The sequence below is a fragment of the Lampetra planeri genome, chromosome 69 (genome assembly GCF_965212315.1).
Source record: "Lampetra planeri chromosome 69, kcLamPlan1.2.h2, whole genome shotgun sequence".
Classification (NCBI taxonomy): Eukaryota; Metazoa; Chordata; class Hyperoartia; order Petromyzontiformes; family Petromyzontidae; genus Lampetra; species Lampetra planeri.
In genome coordinates this window covers 3,182,999-3,201,040 of record NC_136174.1, presented here as the reverse complement: position 1 = coordinate 3,201,040, position 18,042 = coordinate 3,182,999, and the positions used below count along the sequence as shown (strand labels likewise).

General features: G+C 43.1%; 2 protein-coding genes across 4 annotated transcripts in view; one reads left to right on the top strand and one right to left on the bottom strand.

Moving 5' to 3' along the window:
* The window catches only part of LOC144737441 (tripartite motif-containing protein 14-like), a 410,883-nt gene that overhangs the window by 65,993 nt on the left and 326,848 nt on the right, over positions 1 to 18,042 (top strand). The window lies entirely within an intron of this gene.
* LOC144737434 (uncharacterized) overlaps positions 424 to 18,042 on the bottom strand; it is a 34,891-nt gene continuing 17,272 nt past the window's right edge. Inside the window, exons 3-4 of one of the 3 annotated variants that reach the window (XM_078620129.1) lie at positions 16,947 to 17,036; positions 424 to 8,731 (exon numbers count right to left, since the gene is read on the bottom strand). In XM_078620129.1, coding sequence (XP_078476255.1) covers positions 6,693 to 8,690 — 1,998 coding nt within the window. In that variant the 5' untranslated portion in view covers positions 8,691 to 8,731; positions 16,947 to 17,036 and the 3' untranslated portion in view covers positions 424 to 6,692. Of the gene's footprint in view, positions 17,037 to 18,042 lie in introns of all 3 variants that reach the window. The other 2 variants (XM_078620128.1, XM_078620126.1) reach the window with 2 other exon arrangements.

Genomic DNA, 18,042 nt, shown 5'->3' with positions numbered 1-18,042 from the left:
CCGCACCCGGGCATCGATCAGCCTCTCATTGTATCTGTACCATATGGTAATTCCTCGGGCACAGCCATTGAAGGCTTCATGAACTACGTGGTCAAAAGATATGTTAAATAATGTGGAGCCAGAGGACATCCCTGTCACACCCCAAGGTGTAGAGGGAATGGCTCTGACTGACGGCCACGTAGTTTGACGCGGGGCCGCTCACCATCATGAAGGTCCTTAAGGATCGTGAGCAAAGTTTGAGGGACTCCGAAAGCATGAAGAACAACCCAGAGGCCAGGCCTACTGATGGTATTATAGGCCTTGAGCAGGTCAATAAAGCACATTCACTCACACGCACACATGGTATCTCGGCCTCGCTGTGCGCTGCGTTGCACCGCTAGTTGAGTAGATAACCTTGCGTTCAATAAACCCTCGGAGCCAGGATGAACGTCCAACTGCAATCGTCATTTATTGATTGTAACAAGGTAAAACTGGTGAGAAAACAGATACAGCATCTGTTATAATCCGAAAACACCAACACAATGAACACCACAGCATCAGAACATTGTCTTAGATAACAATAGATCCTGGACGAACCAGGCCCCTACATTACCACTGAACAGCTAGACAAGAGCACAAGCCGGTGCGTTGCATACAGGCACATCGTGTATTCATCCCACTGCATCCCAAATGTACAGCATTACACATAACACTAAACTGTGGATGAGATGCTTCGTCATCTTTACTCTCAGGATCGCAACATAGGCACAAGTCTGACTCGACCTACTAAATCACAAGTAACATCCACAATAAGGAAAGTCGCAGGCTTCGTTACTAACTAGGCCTCGTATTTACTACAACACCTTAACGGCACCATAAAGGCATTTACATCACTATAACGGCCATTCCAACATTACAACAGCAATGCCAATATAGGAATATAAACAACTTACAGATAATGCTTCTTAAGCTCCCACAATGGACAAGTGCGGCTGTGGTCTCACTGAGATGCGATGCGTGCCGCCATCTTGAATTATCAGTAAGATGACAGAAGCCCGCGTGGTTCACTGAAAATCTAAAATCGTCACTTCCTGGTCACGTGACCAAAATTAGCATAAAAAACAGGAACTTCCTGTGAACGTACGCTTCACATCTGCCGTGAGGCAAGACACATGAGGGATTTGGCTCTCAATCGGTGAGGTTTACGTAAAAAAAAAAATTAGCCAGGAACCACGCCGTAAGCCCCATGCTTGGCATAGGCTATTCCTTTTCCACGTCCGTCACCTTCAAATTAGTTAAATTACCTATTTTGTGCGATTTTGCTATATTTATTAAAAAATTTAAGCGACATCGACTGTACCAACTCGCGCGCATTCGGTAGGGGGGCAGACCCTGCCAAATGATACGTGTTTGGTGGGGGGACATTTTGTTTTACGCGTTTTACATGCAATAAATATACACATAAAGCTGCAGGTTTTTCTTCGCAGTGTGATGTCCTCTTCGCCCCCCCCCCCCCCCAACACGATGCGTGCAGTTTATACTACAGAGTCCCTACATAATTATAGTGCTTAGATAGCATTATTTTTGCACTGGTCGGGGGATGGTGGGGCGGGGGGGTGCGGGGGTAGTGGCCCAGCCCCCAGCCTGGCAACGTGCCACCTCCGCCGGCTCAGCAATGTAGGCCAGGACAGGTGCTCCACACGGGACTAGGCCTCACCACGGCCTTGCTTCTTACGCTACAATCACGTACGTACAAAACTGTTATTTTAATTATCACCTTTCTTCATACATATAAGTCTCCGCGTGCACTTGCGAGGGATTTGGCTCCCAAACGGTGGCGTTTATGGCCAAAAAAAATTTGCCAGCCAGCACGCCCTAAGTCCCGCGGTGGGAATAGGCTATTCCTTTTTCACGTCCATCACCTTTAAATTTGTTACATTAGCGATTTAGTGGGATTTCGCTATATTTATTTCGCAACAACGACCGTACCAACTCACGCCAATTGCGTGGTGGGGGGGCGGACCCTGCCAAGTGATGCGCGTTCGGTGGAGCTCACACCAGACATTTTATTTCACGCATTTAACATGCAATAAATATACACATAACGCTGCGGCTATTTCTTCACAGTCTGATGTCCTCTTCGCCCCCCCCAACACAATGCGTGCAGTTACTGCGATAAAGTCCTTAGATATTAATATTACTACAGCACTTACATAGTATTATGGTGGGGGGGGGGGTAGTGGCCCAGCCCCCAGCCTGACAATGTGTCACCTTTTTCCGGCTGGGCAATCTAGGCCTCACCACGGCAATGTAAAGTACAATTTTATTGAATATTTCATTGTTAACTATTACCAAACAAATAAGTTGCCAAATATTACAATAATGTTTGTGTGCAGATAAGAACAAATAAGTTGCCAGATATTACAATTATTTTCTTTGTGTGCAGAAAAATACTTTTTCATTATTAGGTTCCTACATATTTCCTTTTTTAGCTTCATTTTTATGACGCTGAGACCGTGTACTGCCAGTCTATGCTGTGGACTGCTGCCTGCTGTTTAAATAACGTCAGCACACTGGCACTCTATTATCTACACTGCAAATTTAGCTTTTGCCCATTATGAGTGTATGCCAGTCTATCATCTGTTGCCTGCTTCTTTACCTCACTCAGTGTACTGCCAGCCTTTCATGTCGACTGTATCCTGCTTTTTCAGCTGCTGCCCGTATTGCCAGCTTTTTATGTCGACTGTAGCAATGCTTATGTCATTGAGTCCGCGTACTGCCACTCTATAATCTAGACTGTAGCCTGCTTCTCAACTTGTGCGTACTGATGCTCTTTCATGTACACTTATTTCAGCTTATTTCTTCTATGCATTTCTACTGTTTCGATTGCTCACGTCACGCTATTTACTGATACGTAGTACTGCAATGCTCATAGCTGTTCCATCATCGGGGAATGCTGTGCACGTCGATGTGTGTGATTCGATGTGTCTGTGTTAGTTGATGTGTGTGCATGGCTCCATGTCAGTGTGTAAGTCAATGTGCGTTTGTGTTTATGTGTCAGTCGATGTGTGTGTGTACGTCCGTGTGTGTCAGTCATTATGTCTGTATGTTAGTCCACATGTGTGTGTAAGTCCATACATGTGTGTGTAAGTCCATACATGTGTGCGTGTCACTCGATGTAAGTCAATGCGTGTGTGTGATGTGTGTAACTCCATGTGTATCTAAAGTGGATGTCTATGTGTGTGTAAGTCCATATGTGTGTGTGTAAGTCGATGTCTGTCTGAGTCCATGTGTGTGTGCGCATGCAAGTCGATGTGTTTCTATGTGTGTGGGTCGATGTCTGTGTGTAAATTTCGATTTAAAGCTTTCGTGACTGCAGGGATTCATCTTCTTGGTTCTTTCGGTAAAGTCACGTAGAAGGGAAGTAATAAAATAATAAAAATACAACAATAAAATAATTCTCACGACGTTCCAGGTCTGTCGCCTCGACAGACCTGGTTTTCACCTGAGGACGGCTGCTTGCATTGTGGCCGAAACGTCGTGAGAATTATTTAATGTTTTATTATTATTTTATTACTTCCCTTCTACGTGACTTTACCGAAAGAACCAAGAAGTCTGTGTGTAAGTCGGTGTGTGTCTGTCTTTTTCGCCCGGGCAACGCCGGGTACCTACCGCGAGTAGTATATATTCCATTATTTTGGTTTGTGTGTTCACAACTAATTTTTTGTTTGTTTCTAACTTGCCCATTACTTTCTTATTTATTATTCTGTTAACTCACGTAAAAATACACCTATTTTGGAAAATATCACCTTCCTATTATTACTTTACTTATCTTCACTTACAGCTTTCGTCACTTCAGGAATTCATATTCTTTGCCTCTTTCTGTTATGTCACATAGCTACAAATATTTTAATAAAGTCCGTACATAATAATATGATTTGAAGCTTTCGTGACTGCAGGAATCCATACTCTTTGGTTCTTTCAGTAAAGTCCCGTAGGTATAAAATAAATCACGTTTCGGGCGCAACACAAGCATCCATCAGCGTCTATCATGTTGATGATGGACGCTTGTGTTGCGCCCAAAACGTCGCGATTTATTTTATACCTGACTTTACCAAAAAAAAACAGAGTATGTAATATTATAGTGCTTACATGGCTTTTTTGGTGCACGGGCGGGGGAATGGTGGGGGGGGGGGACGGCCCAGCCCCCAGCCTGGCAACGTGCCACCTCCGCCGGCTCGGCAAGCTTGGCCAGGACGGGGGCTCCGCACGGGACTAGGCCTCACCACGGCTATGGCAAGTAGCTACATTCACGTCCGTACAAAAGTTTTTTTAATTCATCACCTTGGTAATATTCTATTATTTTTTTGTGCTCGTTTTTTTTGGTCGTAACTTGCCCAATACTTTCATCTTTATTATTGCGTCAACTCACGTTAAAATACATCTATTAATGCAAAGGGAATATTCTATTGTTTTTTGTGTGCTCACAACAAATATTTTCGGTTCATAACTTGCCCATTACTTTAATCTCTATTGTGTCAACTCACCTTCAAATACACCTATTTATGCAAATATCACCTTCCTATTATTACATTACTTATCTTGACTTACAGCTTTCGTAACTGCAGAATTTCATATTCTTTGCCTCTTTCTGTTACGTCACGTAGCTACAAACATTTAAATAATATTTGCAGTTGTCACAATGCCATACACACCATACAAATCGCACACCTAAAATGTGTTGCTTATAACTTGGCCATTACTTTAATCTTAATTATTGTGAACTCACATTCAAATACACCTATTTGTGAAAATATCACCTTCCTATTATTACATTACTTATCTTCACTTACATCTTTCGTGACTGCAGGATTTCATATTCTTTGCCTCTTTGTTACCTCATGTAGCTACAAACATTTTAAATAATTTAGCATTTGTCACAAAGCCATACAAATTGCGCAACAAATATCAGTCGAGCGGCATTGTCTTTTCATCGGTTGCGTAATGCTGTGTGGAAGCTACCTGATTCGTCGCTCTGCACGAAGCTTCAGGTCTTCTCGGCCACAGTCATTCCCTCCCTTCTCTATGCTTGCGAAACGTGGACCCCCCCTAATGGAACATCTTCGCCGGTTAGAAACATTTATGCTGGCCTGTCTACGATCCATCCTGGGTCTAACCAGGCTGGATTGTGTGAAGAGCTCACAAATCCTTTAAAGATGTGGACAAAGTCCACCAGTGAGCTCCTCCGGCAGGCAAGGCTGCGTTGACTGGCCCATGTAGCCCGCATGCCTAAACAGCTTTTGTTCGGCCGGATCGTGGGGACTAAACGGGCGCGGCGTGAGCTACCGAAGAGATGGAGTGATGTGGTACAGGAGGATGTGGAGCTGCGTGGACTTGCCGATGACTGCTACCAGTGCTAAGATCGGCCTCTGTGGAGGAGGCTTATGAAGGACGCTACTGTCCAGTTGGAGGCAGTCGTCCTCAAACGAAGGGCGGAGGAGCGACGCTCACAACAACGGGCGGAGCGCCGAGTGGCTAAAGCACAGCAAGTTGGCACAGTCGGAGGCACAGATGGTGCATCAGCCAGTCGTCCTGTCGCATCTGGGTCTGCCCTGTCACCCCCTGCCAGCGGGCGTTCGACACTTCACGTGGCCTCAAAGTGCACATAGCCTGCCACAAGCGCCGTGGTGACGTCACCACCACTGAGTGCCGAATGGCGGTTGTTGTATGGTAGTGATCTTTTTTACACTTTTCATTTTTTTTCTATCTACATGACTTTATCGACAGACAATGAATGTACATTTATAATGTTTGTGTGCAGACTACTAATTTTACTATTCCTTGCTTCTTTCGCTCAACTCATGTACACAGAAACATGGTATTTTAATGATCTTGCAAATAATCACATATTTTTGTTGGCTATTGCGTCAAATCACGTTCATAGAAACCCATTTTTAAAATAATCAGCTGGCAAATATTACAATCATAATGTTTGTGTGCAGACAATTATTTTTTCTGTTCCTTGCTTCTTCCGCTAAACTCATATACATTTAAAGTGTGTGCAAGTCGATGTGTCTTTTTCGCCCAGGCAACGCCGGGTTCCGTTTGTCCATCATAAAAATTATAAAAGCCTTTCAGAAGTCCTGAATCAAAAAGTTATAGAAAGTGGGTGTAAAAAGTTGATCTAAAGGGTTCCAAATGCTGTCTACCCCTCCTTCTCATATTTCTTTTTACCCCCCACGCTCCGCCCTACTGGCACTCATGTCCATTTGCATGTCGGTACCAAGTCACCTTGTACCACAAAGGGACAGCTGCCACTTAGGCTCGCCGTTGAACGATTGAGATGGAATGATCCAAGCCCCTGTTAGTTGCTGAAGCATTTCACCTTTGATTAGCAATAATGGCCGCGTACAGTGAGAATGAAATAAAGCATATATGCAAACGCCAATCATCAATAAAAATATTATAACACGTTGAATGCTACGGAGGTTTTTTTGTCTCCCACTCCTGCTTACAGATCTACCCAACCTCAGAGTCCACACATGCTGGCCGCTTCTACTCTGCATCCTCCAAAAAGTCCACCTCCACAAACTGCTGGGTTTAATTTCACTCAGTCCGCAGCCTCCTCCAGCTTCACATAATTGACTACTTGGAAGTTAAATCCTTGTAATGGGAAAGGCCTGTGAATGAAATTGAACTTCTTTATCCTAAGTTCAATGATACACGTCTACTTGGTCTCCATTTGACTCAGTAGTGCCTAAAAAATCCACCCACACCTCCACATCCACAAATTTCTCGGAGTTGCCTCGCTCTGCCTCAGAGTCCACAGTCTCCTCTAGCTTCACACTGCCTCCATCGACATTAAGGTCAGATTTTGGAGTTGAATCTTCATCCTCACATTTCACTATCACTTCACTCTTTACCATCACTTCTTCGCTCTTCATTTTCACCGATTCAAATTTCATTTTCACTTCTTGACATTTCGCCTTCACTCCTGGCCACGTTTCATATCTCAAATGTTTTTCTGGTTCTTGTTTCATGAGGGATGGACTAATTGCAGTACTTTGACTTTCACAAGCCGATTTCAGATACATTTCCTGATGAATCGATTGCTGCTTATTTCGATCCCCGAACTGTCGAAAACCCTTCCCACACAGAGTGCACTTGAAGGGTGTCTCTCCTGAGTGACTTCTCTGGTGTATTTTAAGATGTGATGACCGTGCAAATTCCTTACCACACAAAGTACACTTGAAGGGTTTTTCTCCTGTGTGTGTTTTCTGGTGTGTTTTAAGATTTGATGACGTTAGAAATGTCTTGCCACACAAAGTATACTTGAAGGGTTGATCTCCTGTGTGTGTTCTCTGGTGTTTTTTAAGATATGACTGTGAAAAGTCCTTCTCACACACAGTGCACTTGAAGGGGTTCTCTCCGGTGTGTGTTCTCTGGTGTATTTTAAGATGTGATGACTCTGTAAACGCCTTCCCACACACAGTGCACTGGAAGGGTTTCTCTCTCGTGTGTGTTCTCTGGTGGCCCTGAAGAATTGATGACCGTGCAAATGCCTTACCACACAAAGTACACTTGAAGGGTTTTTCTCCTGTGTGTTTTATCTGGTGTCTTTTAAGATGTGATGAATGTGCAAATGCCTTCCCACACACACTGCACTTGAAGGGTGTTTCTCCTGTGTGTATTCTCTGGTGTCTTTTAAGATATGATGACTGTGCAAACGCCTTCCCACACAGAGTGCACTTGAAGGGTGTCTCTCCTGAGTGACTTCTCTGGTGTATTTTAAGATGTGATGACCGTGCAAATGCCTTGCCACACAAAGTACACTTGAAGGGTTTTTCTCCCGTGTGTGTTCTCTGGTGTGTTTTAAGATTTGATGAAGTTAGAAATGCCTTGCCACACAAAGTACACTTGAAGGGTTGCTCTCCTGTGTGTGTTCTCTGGTGTTTTTTAAGATATGATGACTGTGAAAATTCCTTCTCACACACAGTGCACTTGAAGGGTTTCTCTCCCGTGTGTGTTATCTGGTGTATTTTAAGATGTCCTAACTGTCCAAATGCCTTCCCACACACAGTGCACTTGAAGGGTTTCTCTCCGGTGTGTGTTCTCTGGTGCACCTGAAGAATTGATGAATGTGCAAACACCTTCCCACACACAGTGCACTTGAAGGGTGTCTCTCCTGTATGACTTCTCTGGTGTATTTTAAGATGCGATGACTCTGGAAATGCCTTCCCACACACAGTGCACTTGAATAGTTTCTCTCCTGTGTGTGTTCTCTGGTGGCCCTGAAGAATTGATGACTGTGCAAATGCCTTGCCACACAAAGTACACTTGAAGGGTTTTTCTCCTGTGTGTTTTCTCTGGTGTCTTTTTAGATGTGATGAATGTGCAAATGCCTTCCCACACACAGTGCACTTGAAGGGTGTTTCTCCTGTGTGTATTCTCTGGTGTGTTTTAAGATGTGATGACTGTGCAAAGGCCTTCCCACACACAGTGCAATTGAAGGGTCTCTTTCCTGTGTGTGTACTCTTGTGTGTATTAAGATGTGATGACTTTGCAAATGCCTTCCCACACACAGTGCACTTTAAGGGTTTCTCTCCAGTGTGTGTTCTCTGGTGGACCTGAAGAATTGATGAATGTGCAAACGCCTTGAAACACACAGTGCACTTGAATGGTTTCTCTCCCGCTGAGTGTCTTTGCTCCATTTGACCGATTCTGTACAGCAAAGTGGCAGAGGAACTGGCAGCTGCAGACAGAAAACAGTAATATCCACACAATGTATGTCAGCATATAAGCATATAAATGTATATAGTCACATGTGATATTCACATATTATAGACAAGAACACTCAAATATTCATGAAAAATAAAATAACAATCACCCACATTTCATCACAGGCTGTTTTAAGGCACGTGCTATTATTGACCATCAGCTCTTGGCCTGGCATAGCAGGCATCATCAATACATCTGTGCTGTAGCAGATGGACAGAAAATACAGGAGACCCTTGAATATTGTGGGGGTTACATTCTTGGAAAGTGCCGCAAAAGCCAAAACAGCAATATTAAATACTTACCTGAACAATGGGTTAGGTAATCGGCAACCAAAAATACACATCAAAATTTAAATAAGTAATATACTCTATGCAAAATAAGCTAAAAACCGTATGCAAAAACATTAAATAAATAGGAGTAGAAATACTGAATACTGTACTTACGATGATGTCTGTGCTTGAGTGGGGAGCGGTAGTGCTACGGTGAGTGTGCTGCGCTATGAACCCGGCGACCCGAGTTCGATGCTCACTCACGCCCAACACTAATGATCATTATCTGAATTGGCCCTGGGCCTTCTCTAGGTCGACTCCGCATCAAATAAGTACCTGGTGCATTGTGTAAACATCGCCACTGGAGAGAAAAAGTGTGCCGTGCCAGCCTTTATAGGTGCTACTCGAGAAAATACATTTAACTAACTTTCCCTTTCTTGAAGAAACCGTTGTTTCGGAAAATGAAGGACTGACCATCGCAACTGAAGTGACAAAGCATTTGCAACAGTAGAGTGACTCTTTCCAAGGATATTTTTCCACGGGAAATCTTGATGTGGCAAATAAATAAACAATTACGAGCCAATTATTGAATCCAAATGGAGGTTGAGACAACAGAGCTTGATAATTTCTGGTGTGCTCAACTATCACTGTTTCCACAATTGGCAAAGACAGAGCTGGAGATCCTTGTGCCATTTGTGATTACATACTTGTGTGAGATTGGATTATCATCATTCCTACACATCAAAACAAAGGCCAGAAACTGCTGAAATGCAAGGCATGAGTGTGGCTTTTTCAAAAAGGTTCCTCATTTTTCGAACATCAAATTAACAAAAGCAACAGCAGAGAGTCCCTGAGCCGGTGAATTTAAAAGAAGGGTGTACTTTTTCATGTGTAGAGTAATAGTGCTGGCTGCTTTCATGGCAGTACACACGTCAGCAGGCGACAGGATACACGGGGGGAAGACAACTAGGGCAGAGTTCATGGAGGGGTCCATCTGGAAGCCCTGGGAACCTGCTTGTAGGTTCCAGAAGGGGGGGGGGGGGGCATGGCCAGGGCGAGCAAGGCCATGTCGGGAGCATAAGAGGGAGCCCTGGGCGAGAGCTCGGGGCTGTTACTGGAAGTGGATACCCTCGCCGTGCTGTCGTCTCACTAGCTAGACAGACTGCCAACTGTTCTAGCAAGATAGTGCTGTCAACGATAGACGGTTGTGTGATATATAGCGTACACCCATGTAGGGTGCGTGTAGTCCCCATTGTGTGGAATAAAGGTGCCTCCAATTACTACCATCTCCGAACTGCGTCACTACACATGTAGTGACTAACTCGGAGACGATAAGACTTGGAGGGGCACTTCTTTATTCACAAGCGCCATCGGGGTTAATACTCATATAATTAGTCCATCTATTTTAGACGCTACTCTGTCAGGACAGTTGGTCGGCTGCCTGACTGGTGACGCCCCAAGATGGTGAAGACTGAGATGATGACAACGATGGTGAAGATGACAAGAAGAATGGTGAAGACGACGAGAAGAATGGTGACAAAGACTTCAGCAGCACGACGGGGATCCCACTTCAACAACAGCCCTGAGGTCCCCTATAGAGGCTCCTCTTATACTGTCAGAGTGGCCTGGCTCCGTCCCCGGCCACGCCCCCTTTCTGGAACCTACCAGTGGGTTCTTGGTGTGCCCCTTCTGTGACCTTTCCCCTAGATCCCCGTCTGGTGTATAACCTGGCATGCTGATGCCAGGGCTGCCGTAAGCCGCAGATCCCTCTCCCTGCAAGGAGCCAGCGCTATGCTACTACCCTATGCTACTACCCTATGCCACTACACTACTATTCTATGCCACTACACATGTATTCTTAATTTTACTCTGACATTAAAATAAGTATATAATTATACCTCTTTCATTTTATAGTTGCAATATATCTTAAATTTAAAGAACTGACCTACTTCAAAGATCTTCTTGGTTCTTTTGGTAAAGTCACGTAGAAGGGAAGTAATAAAATAATAAAAATAAAACGTAATAAAATAATTTTCACGATGTTTCGGCCACCACGCAAGCAGCTGTCCTCAGGTGGAGAACAGGTCCGTCAAGTAGACAGAGTCTGAATGTCACGCTCCAGGCTTGGAGCGACTATTTATGCTGGGATGGAGGGGCGAAGAGCGTCTTGACAAAATAATTTGCATATCAAGAGGAATTTAGCATATTTATGGGAAATGCAGATATGCGATTAGCATTACTTGTGAAATGCGTAGGAGGTTTGGCGAGGGGTTTAAAGTCATTATGCCCATGCATTAAACAGGATTAGCAGCATCAAAGGGAGGGAGTAAGGTCAGAATTAATAAAGGGAAGGAATGTTAATAATATGGCGCCGCAGCAACTAATATGCTTATTGACTATACCTTGTCATATTACACTATGTTTTATTCTACCCACTCAACTGTATAGCACACTGCTATATATTCACTATAAAATTACGATACTATATATTACCTTATACATTGTATTAAACATTACACTTTAATACTATTTATTATTATTATATAATATGCTATACACTATACCATAAACCGTCGCGTGAAAGGTACTAAGAGGAAGCAACGAAATATGTCAATGGGAGAATGGTGGTAGGAAGCTTGAAGCGGAGCAAAGAATCCATTCCCTGCGGAGGGCATATCAATAGGAATTTAGCATATTTATGGGAAATGCAGATATGCGAATAGGAGAATTGGCGAGGGGTTTAAAGTCATTATGCCCATGCATTATGCAGGATTAGCAGTATCAAAGGGAGGGAGTAAGGTTAGAATTAATAAAGGGAAAGAATGTTAATAATATGGCGACGCAGCAACTAATATGTTTTTAGACTATACATTGTAATATTACACTATGTATTATTCTACCCACCCAACTGTATACCACACTGCTGTATATTCACTATACAATTACGATACTATATATTACCTTAAACATTGTATTAAACATTACACTTTAATACTATTTATTATTATACAATATGCTATACTCTATACCATTGACCGGCGCGTTAAAAGGTACTAAGAGGAAGCAACGAAATATGTCAAAAGAGTGGTGGTAGGAAGCTTGCACCAGAGCAAAAAATCCATTCCCTGCGGAGAATACAGGATATATAGTCAATGTCAGTGAGTGGAACGCGGCCTGAAAGTCACCGTAAGCGTGGACACAATCAGTTAAGATCCGAAATGGTTTATTACGTCCTTCCAATGATTGCTAAGCTGGAATCCATCTTCTCAGTTGAAATTGTCTCTGTGTTTGTATATGTGGATCGCCTCATGAAAGAATCTCTCATGGTAGCCAGATGGCTTGCAGATAACCTCTGTCTTGGAGAAGTCAATATCATGTGAACCCACTGAATTGTAACAATGATCTGCCCACGGCTGAGGTGTTTGTCCTACCGTGTTTCAAGTCTGCTTTATGTTCACGGATGCGGTCCGAGACATGTCGTTTACTTTCTCCAATGGAACTGCTACCACAGAGGCAACTTAGTTTGTAGACGCCAGGGTACTGTGTGTCTGGAACCACATCTTTTACAGACGGGACCAAATCACGGATTTTATGTACTGTGTTGAATCGGACCTGGATCTTGTGTTTAATCAGGATTTTGGAGATCTTTTTTGTGACCCCAGCAATGTAGGGTAAGGTGATGGTCTTGAGAGGCTCCTCAACAGGATCCTTCTTGATGGTTGGAGTGATGGCTTTGCGGATTGTGTAGTCAGAGTAACCATTAGCCTTAAGAGCTTGGTGTACGTGTTTGAGTTCACTGGCAATGTGTTCCTGGTCGGAAATGCATTGGGCTCTATGGTATAGAGTCTTGATGAGGGAATTCTTCTGGGATGGATGGTGGTGGGAATCCGGTTTTAGGTAAGCATCCGTATGGGTGGCTTTCCTGTAGACAGAGTGGCTCATTGAACCATCAGGTCTCCTTTTAATTAGGACATCCAAAAAGGGTAGCTTACCATCTTTTTCGACTTCCATGGTGAATCTGATGGCTGGGTGTATGGAATTGATGTGGTCGAGAAATTAGTCTAGAGCAGGCCGGCCATGTGGCCAGATGACAAAAGTGTAATCTACGTACCTCTTCCATAAGGTCGGGCGTAGAGTGGCAGTCTGGATGGCGTCAGTCTCAAATTTATCCATGAAGACGTTGGCTACAACCGGACATAGGAGGGAGCCCATTGGGGTGCCCTCAGTTTGCTTGTAGAAAGTTCCATTCCAGGTGAAGTATGTATTGGTTAAGCAGTGTCTCACCAGGGGGGGTACCCCAAAATTCAGTCCTTGATGAACCAAGTCTTCAATGATTGCGATGGTGTCAGGTACAGGAACTTTGGTGAATAAGGAAACCACGTCAAAACTGACAAGCAGGTCGTCTGGGGACAGGGAAATCCCCTTGATTGTCGATACCAGGTCAGTAGAGTTTAGTACCGCAGAGGTGGTTTTTCCAGTGAAAGGCCGTAAGATTTCAGACAAAAAACAAGCCAGTTTGTATGTGGGGGAGTTGATCGTAGAGACAATGGGACGAAGAGGTGTATCTTCTTTATGTATCTTTGGCAAGCCGTATAATCTTGGTGGCCTGGCAGCAGAAGGTTTCAACGAGAACTGTTTGGTCTGATCAATTAATGCGGTTGAATCAGAAATGATTTGGTTGGTTTTAGAGACGAGGCTGTTGGTGGGGTGTCTTTTTATTTTTATATAGCTGCCATCGTTGAGTAGTTCTTGAATTTTGTTGTTGTATTCTATTTTGTCCATGATGACAGTGGCATTGCCTTTGTCGGCTGAGTGGATGACAATGTCATCCCTCTTTTTTAATTGAGCTAATTCAAAACGCTCATCTTTGCTGATGTTGCTAGCTGGCATCTTTTAGCGTTTTTGAGGGTTGCAGAGATTTCAGATCTTGCTACATCTGCAGAGATGTGACTCAGGGCCTTGAGAGCTACATCTACTCTAGCAATTATATCATTAACTGGTATGTGTCTAGGTGTGACTGCAAAGTTTAGTCCTTTAGCTAAAACGGATTTCAGACCTTCAGAAATAGAACTGTTACTGCGATTAATGACCACTTTGTTAACGTCTAGCTTTTCAATGTGTGGGTCCGGCCTCTTGTTTGAGAGGCGGTTGAATTTGGAAATCAAGTTGTCCTTACATTTGGTCGACATAGCGGCAGCTGAAGAGGCAGTCATTTTGTCTACATGTTCCCAATCCGATGTGGACATTGTTGCACTCAAAGATAAGTGTGATTTGTAGAGTGTCTTGTCTAACTGATCTAGATCGGTGCGCGTAAGTCTGATTTTCTCTGAGATAAGAGCTAAGCTAGTTCTAGACAGAATTCGTTTAGCATTAGAAGAAGTTACAGCAGCAGATGTTAGTGTAAATGCGTTTGGTATTACCTTAGAGTCGCGGCATCTCCTCAGAAAGGTGAGAGACTCGATTAGCTGAGCCTTCTTATCACGGAGCTTGTTTAAGGATCTCAAAGTTACGTGGAATCCCTCCCCGTAGAGGCGGTTAAATTTCGATTTAAAGCTTTCGTGACTGCAGGGATTCATCTTCTTGGTTCTTTCGGTAAAGTCACGTAGAAGGGAAGTAATAAAATAATACAAATAAAACATAATAAAATAATTCTCACGACGTTTCGGCCACAATGCAAGCAGCCGTCCTCAGGTGGAGAACAGGTCCGTCAAGTAGACAGAGTCTGAATGGCACGCTCCAGGCTTGGAGCGACTATTTATGCTGGGATGGAGGGGCGAAGAGCGTCTTGACAACATAATTTGCATATCAAGAGGAATTTAGCATATTTGTGGGAAATGCAGATATGCGATTAGCATTACTCGTGAAATGCGTAGGTTTGGCGAGGGGTTTAAAGTCATTATGCCCATGCATTATGCAGGATTAGCAGCATCAAAGGGAGGGAGTAAGGTCAGAATTAATAAAGGGAAGGAATGTTAATAATATGGTGCCGCAGCAACTAATATGCTTATTGACTATACCTTGTCATATTACACTGTTTTATTCTACCCACTCAACTGTATAGCACACTGCTATATATTCACTATAAAATTACGATACTATATATTAACTTATACATTGTATTAAACATTACACTTTAATACTATTTATTATTATATAATATGCTATACACTATACCGAAACGTCGTGAGAATTATTTTATTATGTTTTATTTTTATTATTTTATTACTTCCCTTCTACGTGACTTTACCGAAAGAACCAAGAAGATTAATCCCTGCAGTCACGAAAGCTTTAAATCGAAATTTACTTCAAATATGTTTTATAAGGGATGCAAGAACATATTTTGAGAACCAAAGGGGTGCAAGGCTGCAGCAAAGGTTAAGAACCACGATCCTTGATGAATCCAGAAAATTTCCACTAAGCATCTTGCAGTGTGCTTCAGGACATTGCTGAGTGGTGCCGCAAGTGGAGTCGCAAACATCCGCCATTGTGATCGCGTTGTGGGCTACATAACCTAATTGTTTCACTGGTATGTACATACAGTCATTTAAACGGCTCTACTGTTTTTCTACAATCAACTTAGAATGCCCTACAACTGACTGGTGTATGCTTTATTTCTTTCTTGCAAAGTTTTTTGCAAGGAAATTTTGGTGAACCATACGTATTACTCTCAGATAACTGGAATATTTGATGAACCATCACATTACATCGCTTTACTGCACACTAAATCTCTGACTGGATCATGCCTACACCTGCATGCATTCTTAAAATGAGAGAAGCCAAGTGGTAGCACGATTGATATTTGTTGAAGAGGTTCACAGTTCAAATGTCTCAGGCAGCCCTAATAACTGCAGAAATATGAACCAAATGTATGCACCATTTGCTTAACAGTGTATGTGTAGTGAGATGACCAGTCAGAGCGGGGAGTATAAATTTCATTATGAAAGTCTCTCACTCGAAACATGACCTCTTCACTACATTTCCCGCCAAAAAGTGCCGCGAGCCCCCTCTCTATTCACTGACCTCCCCCCCCCCCTTCTGAGGCTTTCCCTAGCCTATCGCTACGTCTTCTCCACCGTCTCCTCTTGATGACGTCACCCTCTCATGGGGGCCGATTCTCATGATGTGGATGTGATAAACCATTTCGGGTCTTAATTGATTGTGTTCAAGCTTACGGTGACTTTCAGACCGCATTCCATTCTCCTTCTCTCCCTCCTCCTCCATTCCGAGCATAGATGGACTCGTCCGTCTGAACAACCGCTAGTTGCTATTAGTGGTGCTAACGTTAAGAAAAAAACGCCACTTTTTTTTCAAATTTTCTTGCTGTGGTTTTTCACACCTGATGATGATTGCTTGTGTTGCAATCGAAAAGTCGTGAGAATTGTAATGTTTTATTATTATTATTTATTTTTTCCATTCTACATTACTTTACCAAAAGAACCAAGAATATATTTCACAGTCACTTCACTCTTCACCGCTTCAAAATTCATTTTTACTTCTTGACATTTCACCTTCACTCCTGGCCACGTTTCATATCTGGAATGTTTTTCCGGTTCTTGTTTCATGAGGGATGGGCAGTACTTTGACTTTCACAAGCCGATTTCAGATTCATTTCCTTGTGAATCTTTTGATGCTAGTTTCGATCCCCGAACTGTCGAAAACCCTTCCCACACAATGCACTTGACATATTTTTCTCCTGCATGTGTTTGCTGGTGGTTCTGAATAACTGATGACTGTGCAAATGCCATCCCACACATAGTGCACTTGAAGGGTTTCTCTCCTGTGTTCTGTGGGGGATCTGAAGACCTCATAACTCTGTAAATGCATTTCCACACACAGTTCACTTGAATAGTGTATCTCCCGTGAGTGTTCGCTGGTGACGCTTTATGTTAACATTGTGATCCATGCTGTAAGGACACTGACCATGCTGGTACCTTTTCGTACTGAGCTGCGCTGAGTGGCTTCACCCCATCTGACCGATTCTGTAGAGCACAGTGGCACAGGAACTGGTAGCTGCAGACAGAAAGCAGTAATATCCACACAATGTACGTCAGCATATAAGCACAGAAATGCATATATATATATATTCACACATGACATTTACATGACATACACATCTATACCCAAACATTAATGAGAAGAAAATAAACAAAACTCATCACCAATTCATCACACAGGCTGTTTTAAGGCACAGTCTGCTATTGAGAATCACCTATTGACCTGGCATAGCAGGCAATGTGAGTGCAAGTGGTTAGTATAATGCCTGGAGGCCCTAGTATATTTAATATCAATGATAACCCATAACTCTACGTACAGAAGTTCGGTTGTATATGGCTACTGGAGAAATGTAAACTTTTGCAAAAGTCTGATAAAAATGTCAAATGGTGTTAAAAATAAAACTCTTTGCATTAGACAGAAATATTATAAAATGGACAAATTAATCTTCAATCGCAAATTAAGTCCGAAGTCAGGCTCAGATTTTCTTGAATGGACAGAGGTTCTGGAAGGCGCGCGTTGTGATGATTGTATACAGGTGACCGGAAGGCACCGTAAGCATTTTTCAATTAAAGACACACATGTTATAGTAAAGTGGGGGGAGGGGGGCACTATCCAATAAGGGCAGGGCCGAGCGAGTAAATAAGGGGAAGCGAGGCCCGCGGTCGGGGCGCTTACTTTGGTACTAATTGACGACCAGAGGTGGACGAAATTAGGGTTGACTGTGGAAACTGTTCAGGTATTAACTTGGTGGAAACCATCGGGGCTGAAGATAGCCATAGCAATTACGAGTGTGGCAGTCGTTATACTTGAACTGTATATACGTTAGGAGAAATAAATCTCTACTCCCCTGAAAATGGATGTCTCCAAGGATCTTCTTTACGCATGTGTAGTGAGTCCAACTGAGTCGCAGATGTTATTCTTCAGAGGCAACACATTTATTCACAACACGTATATACAAAGGGGTAACTGCCAGTTTACCAGATACAGCCTAGGGTGGTGACCACCCAGCTAACTACACTAC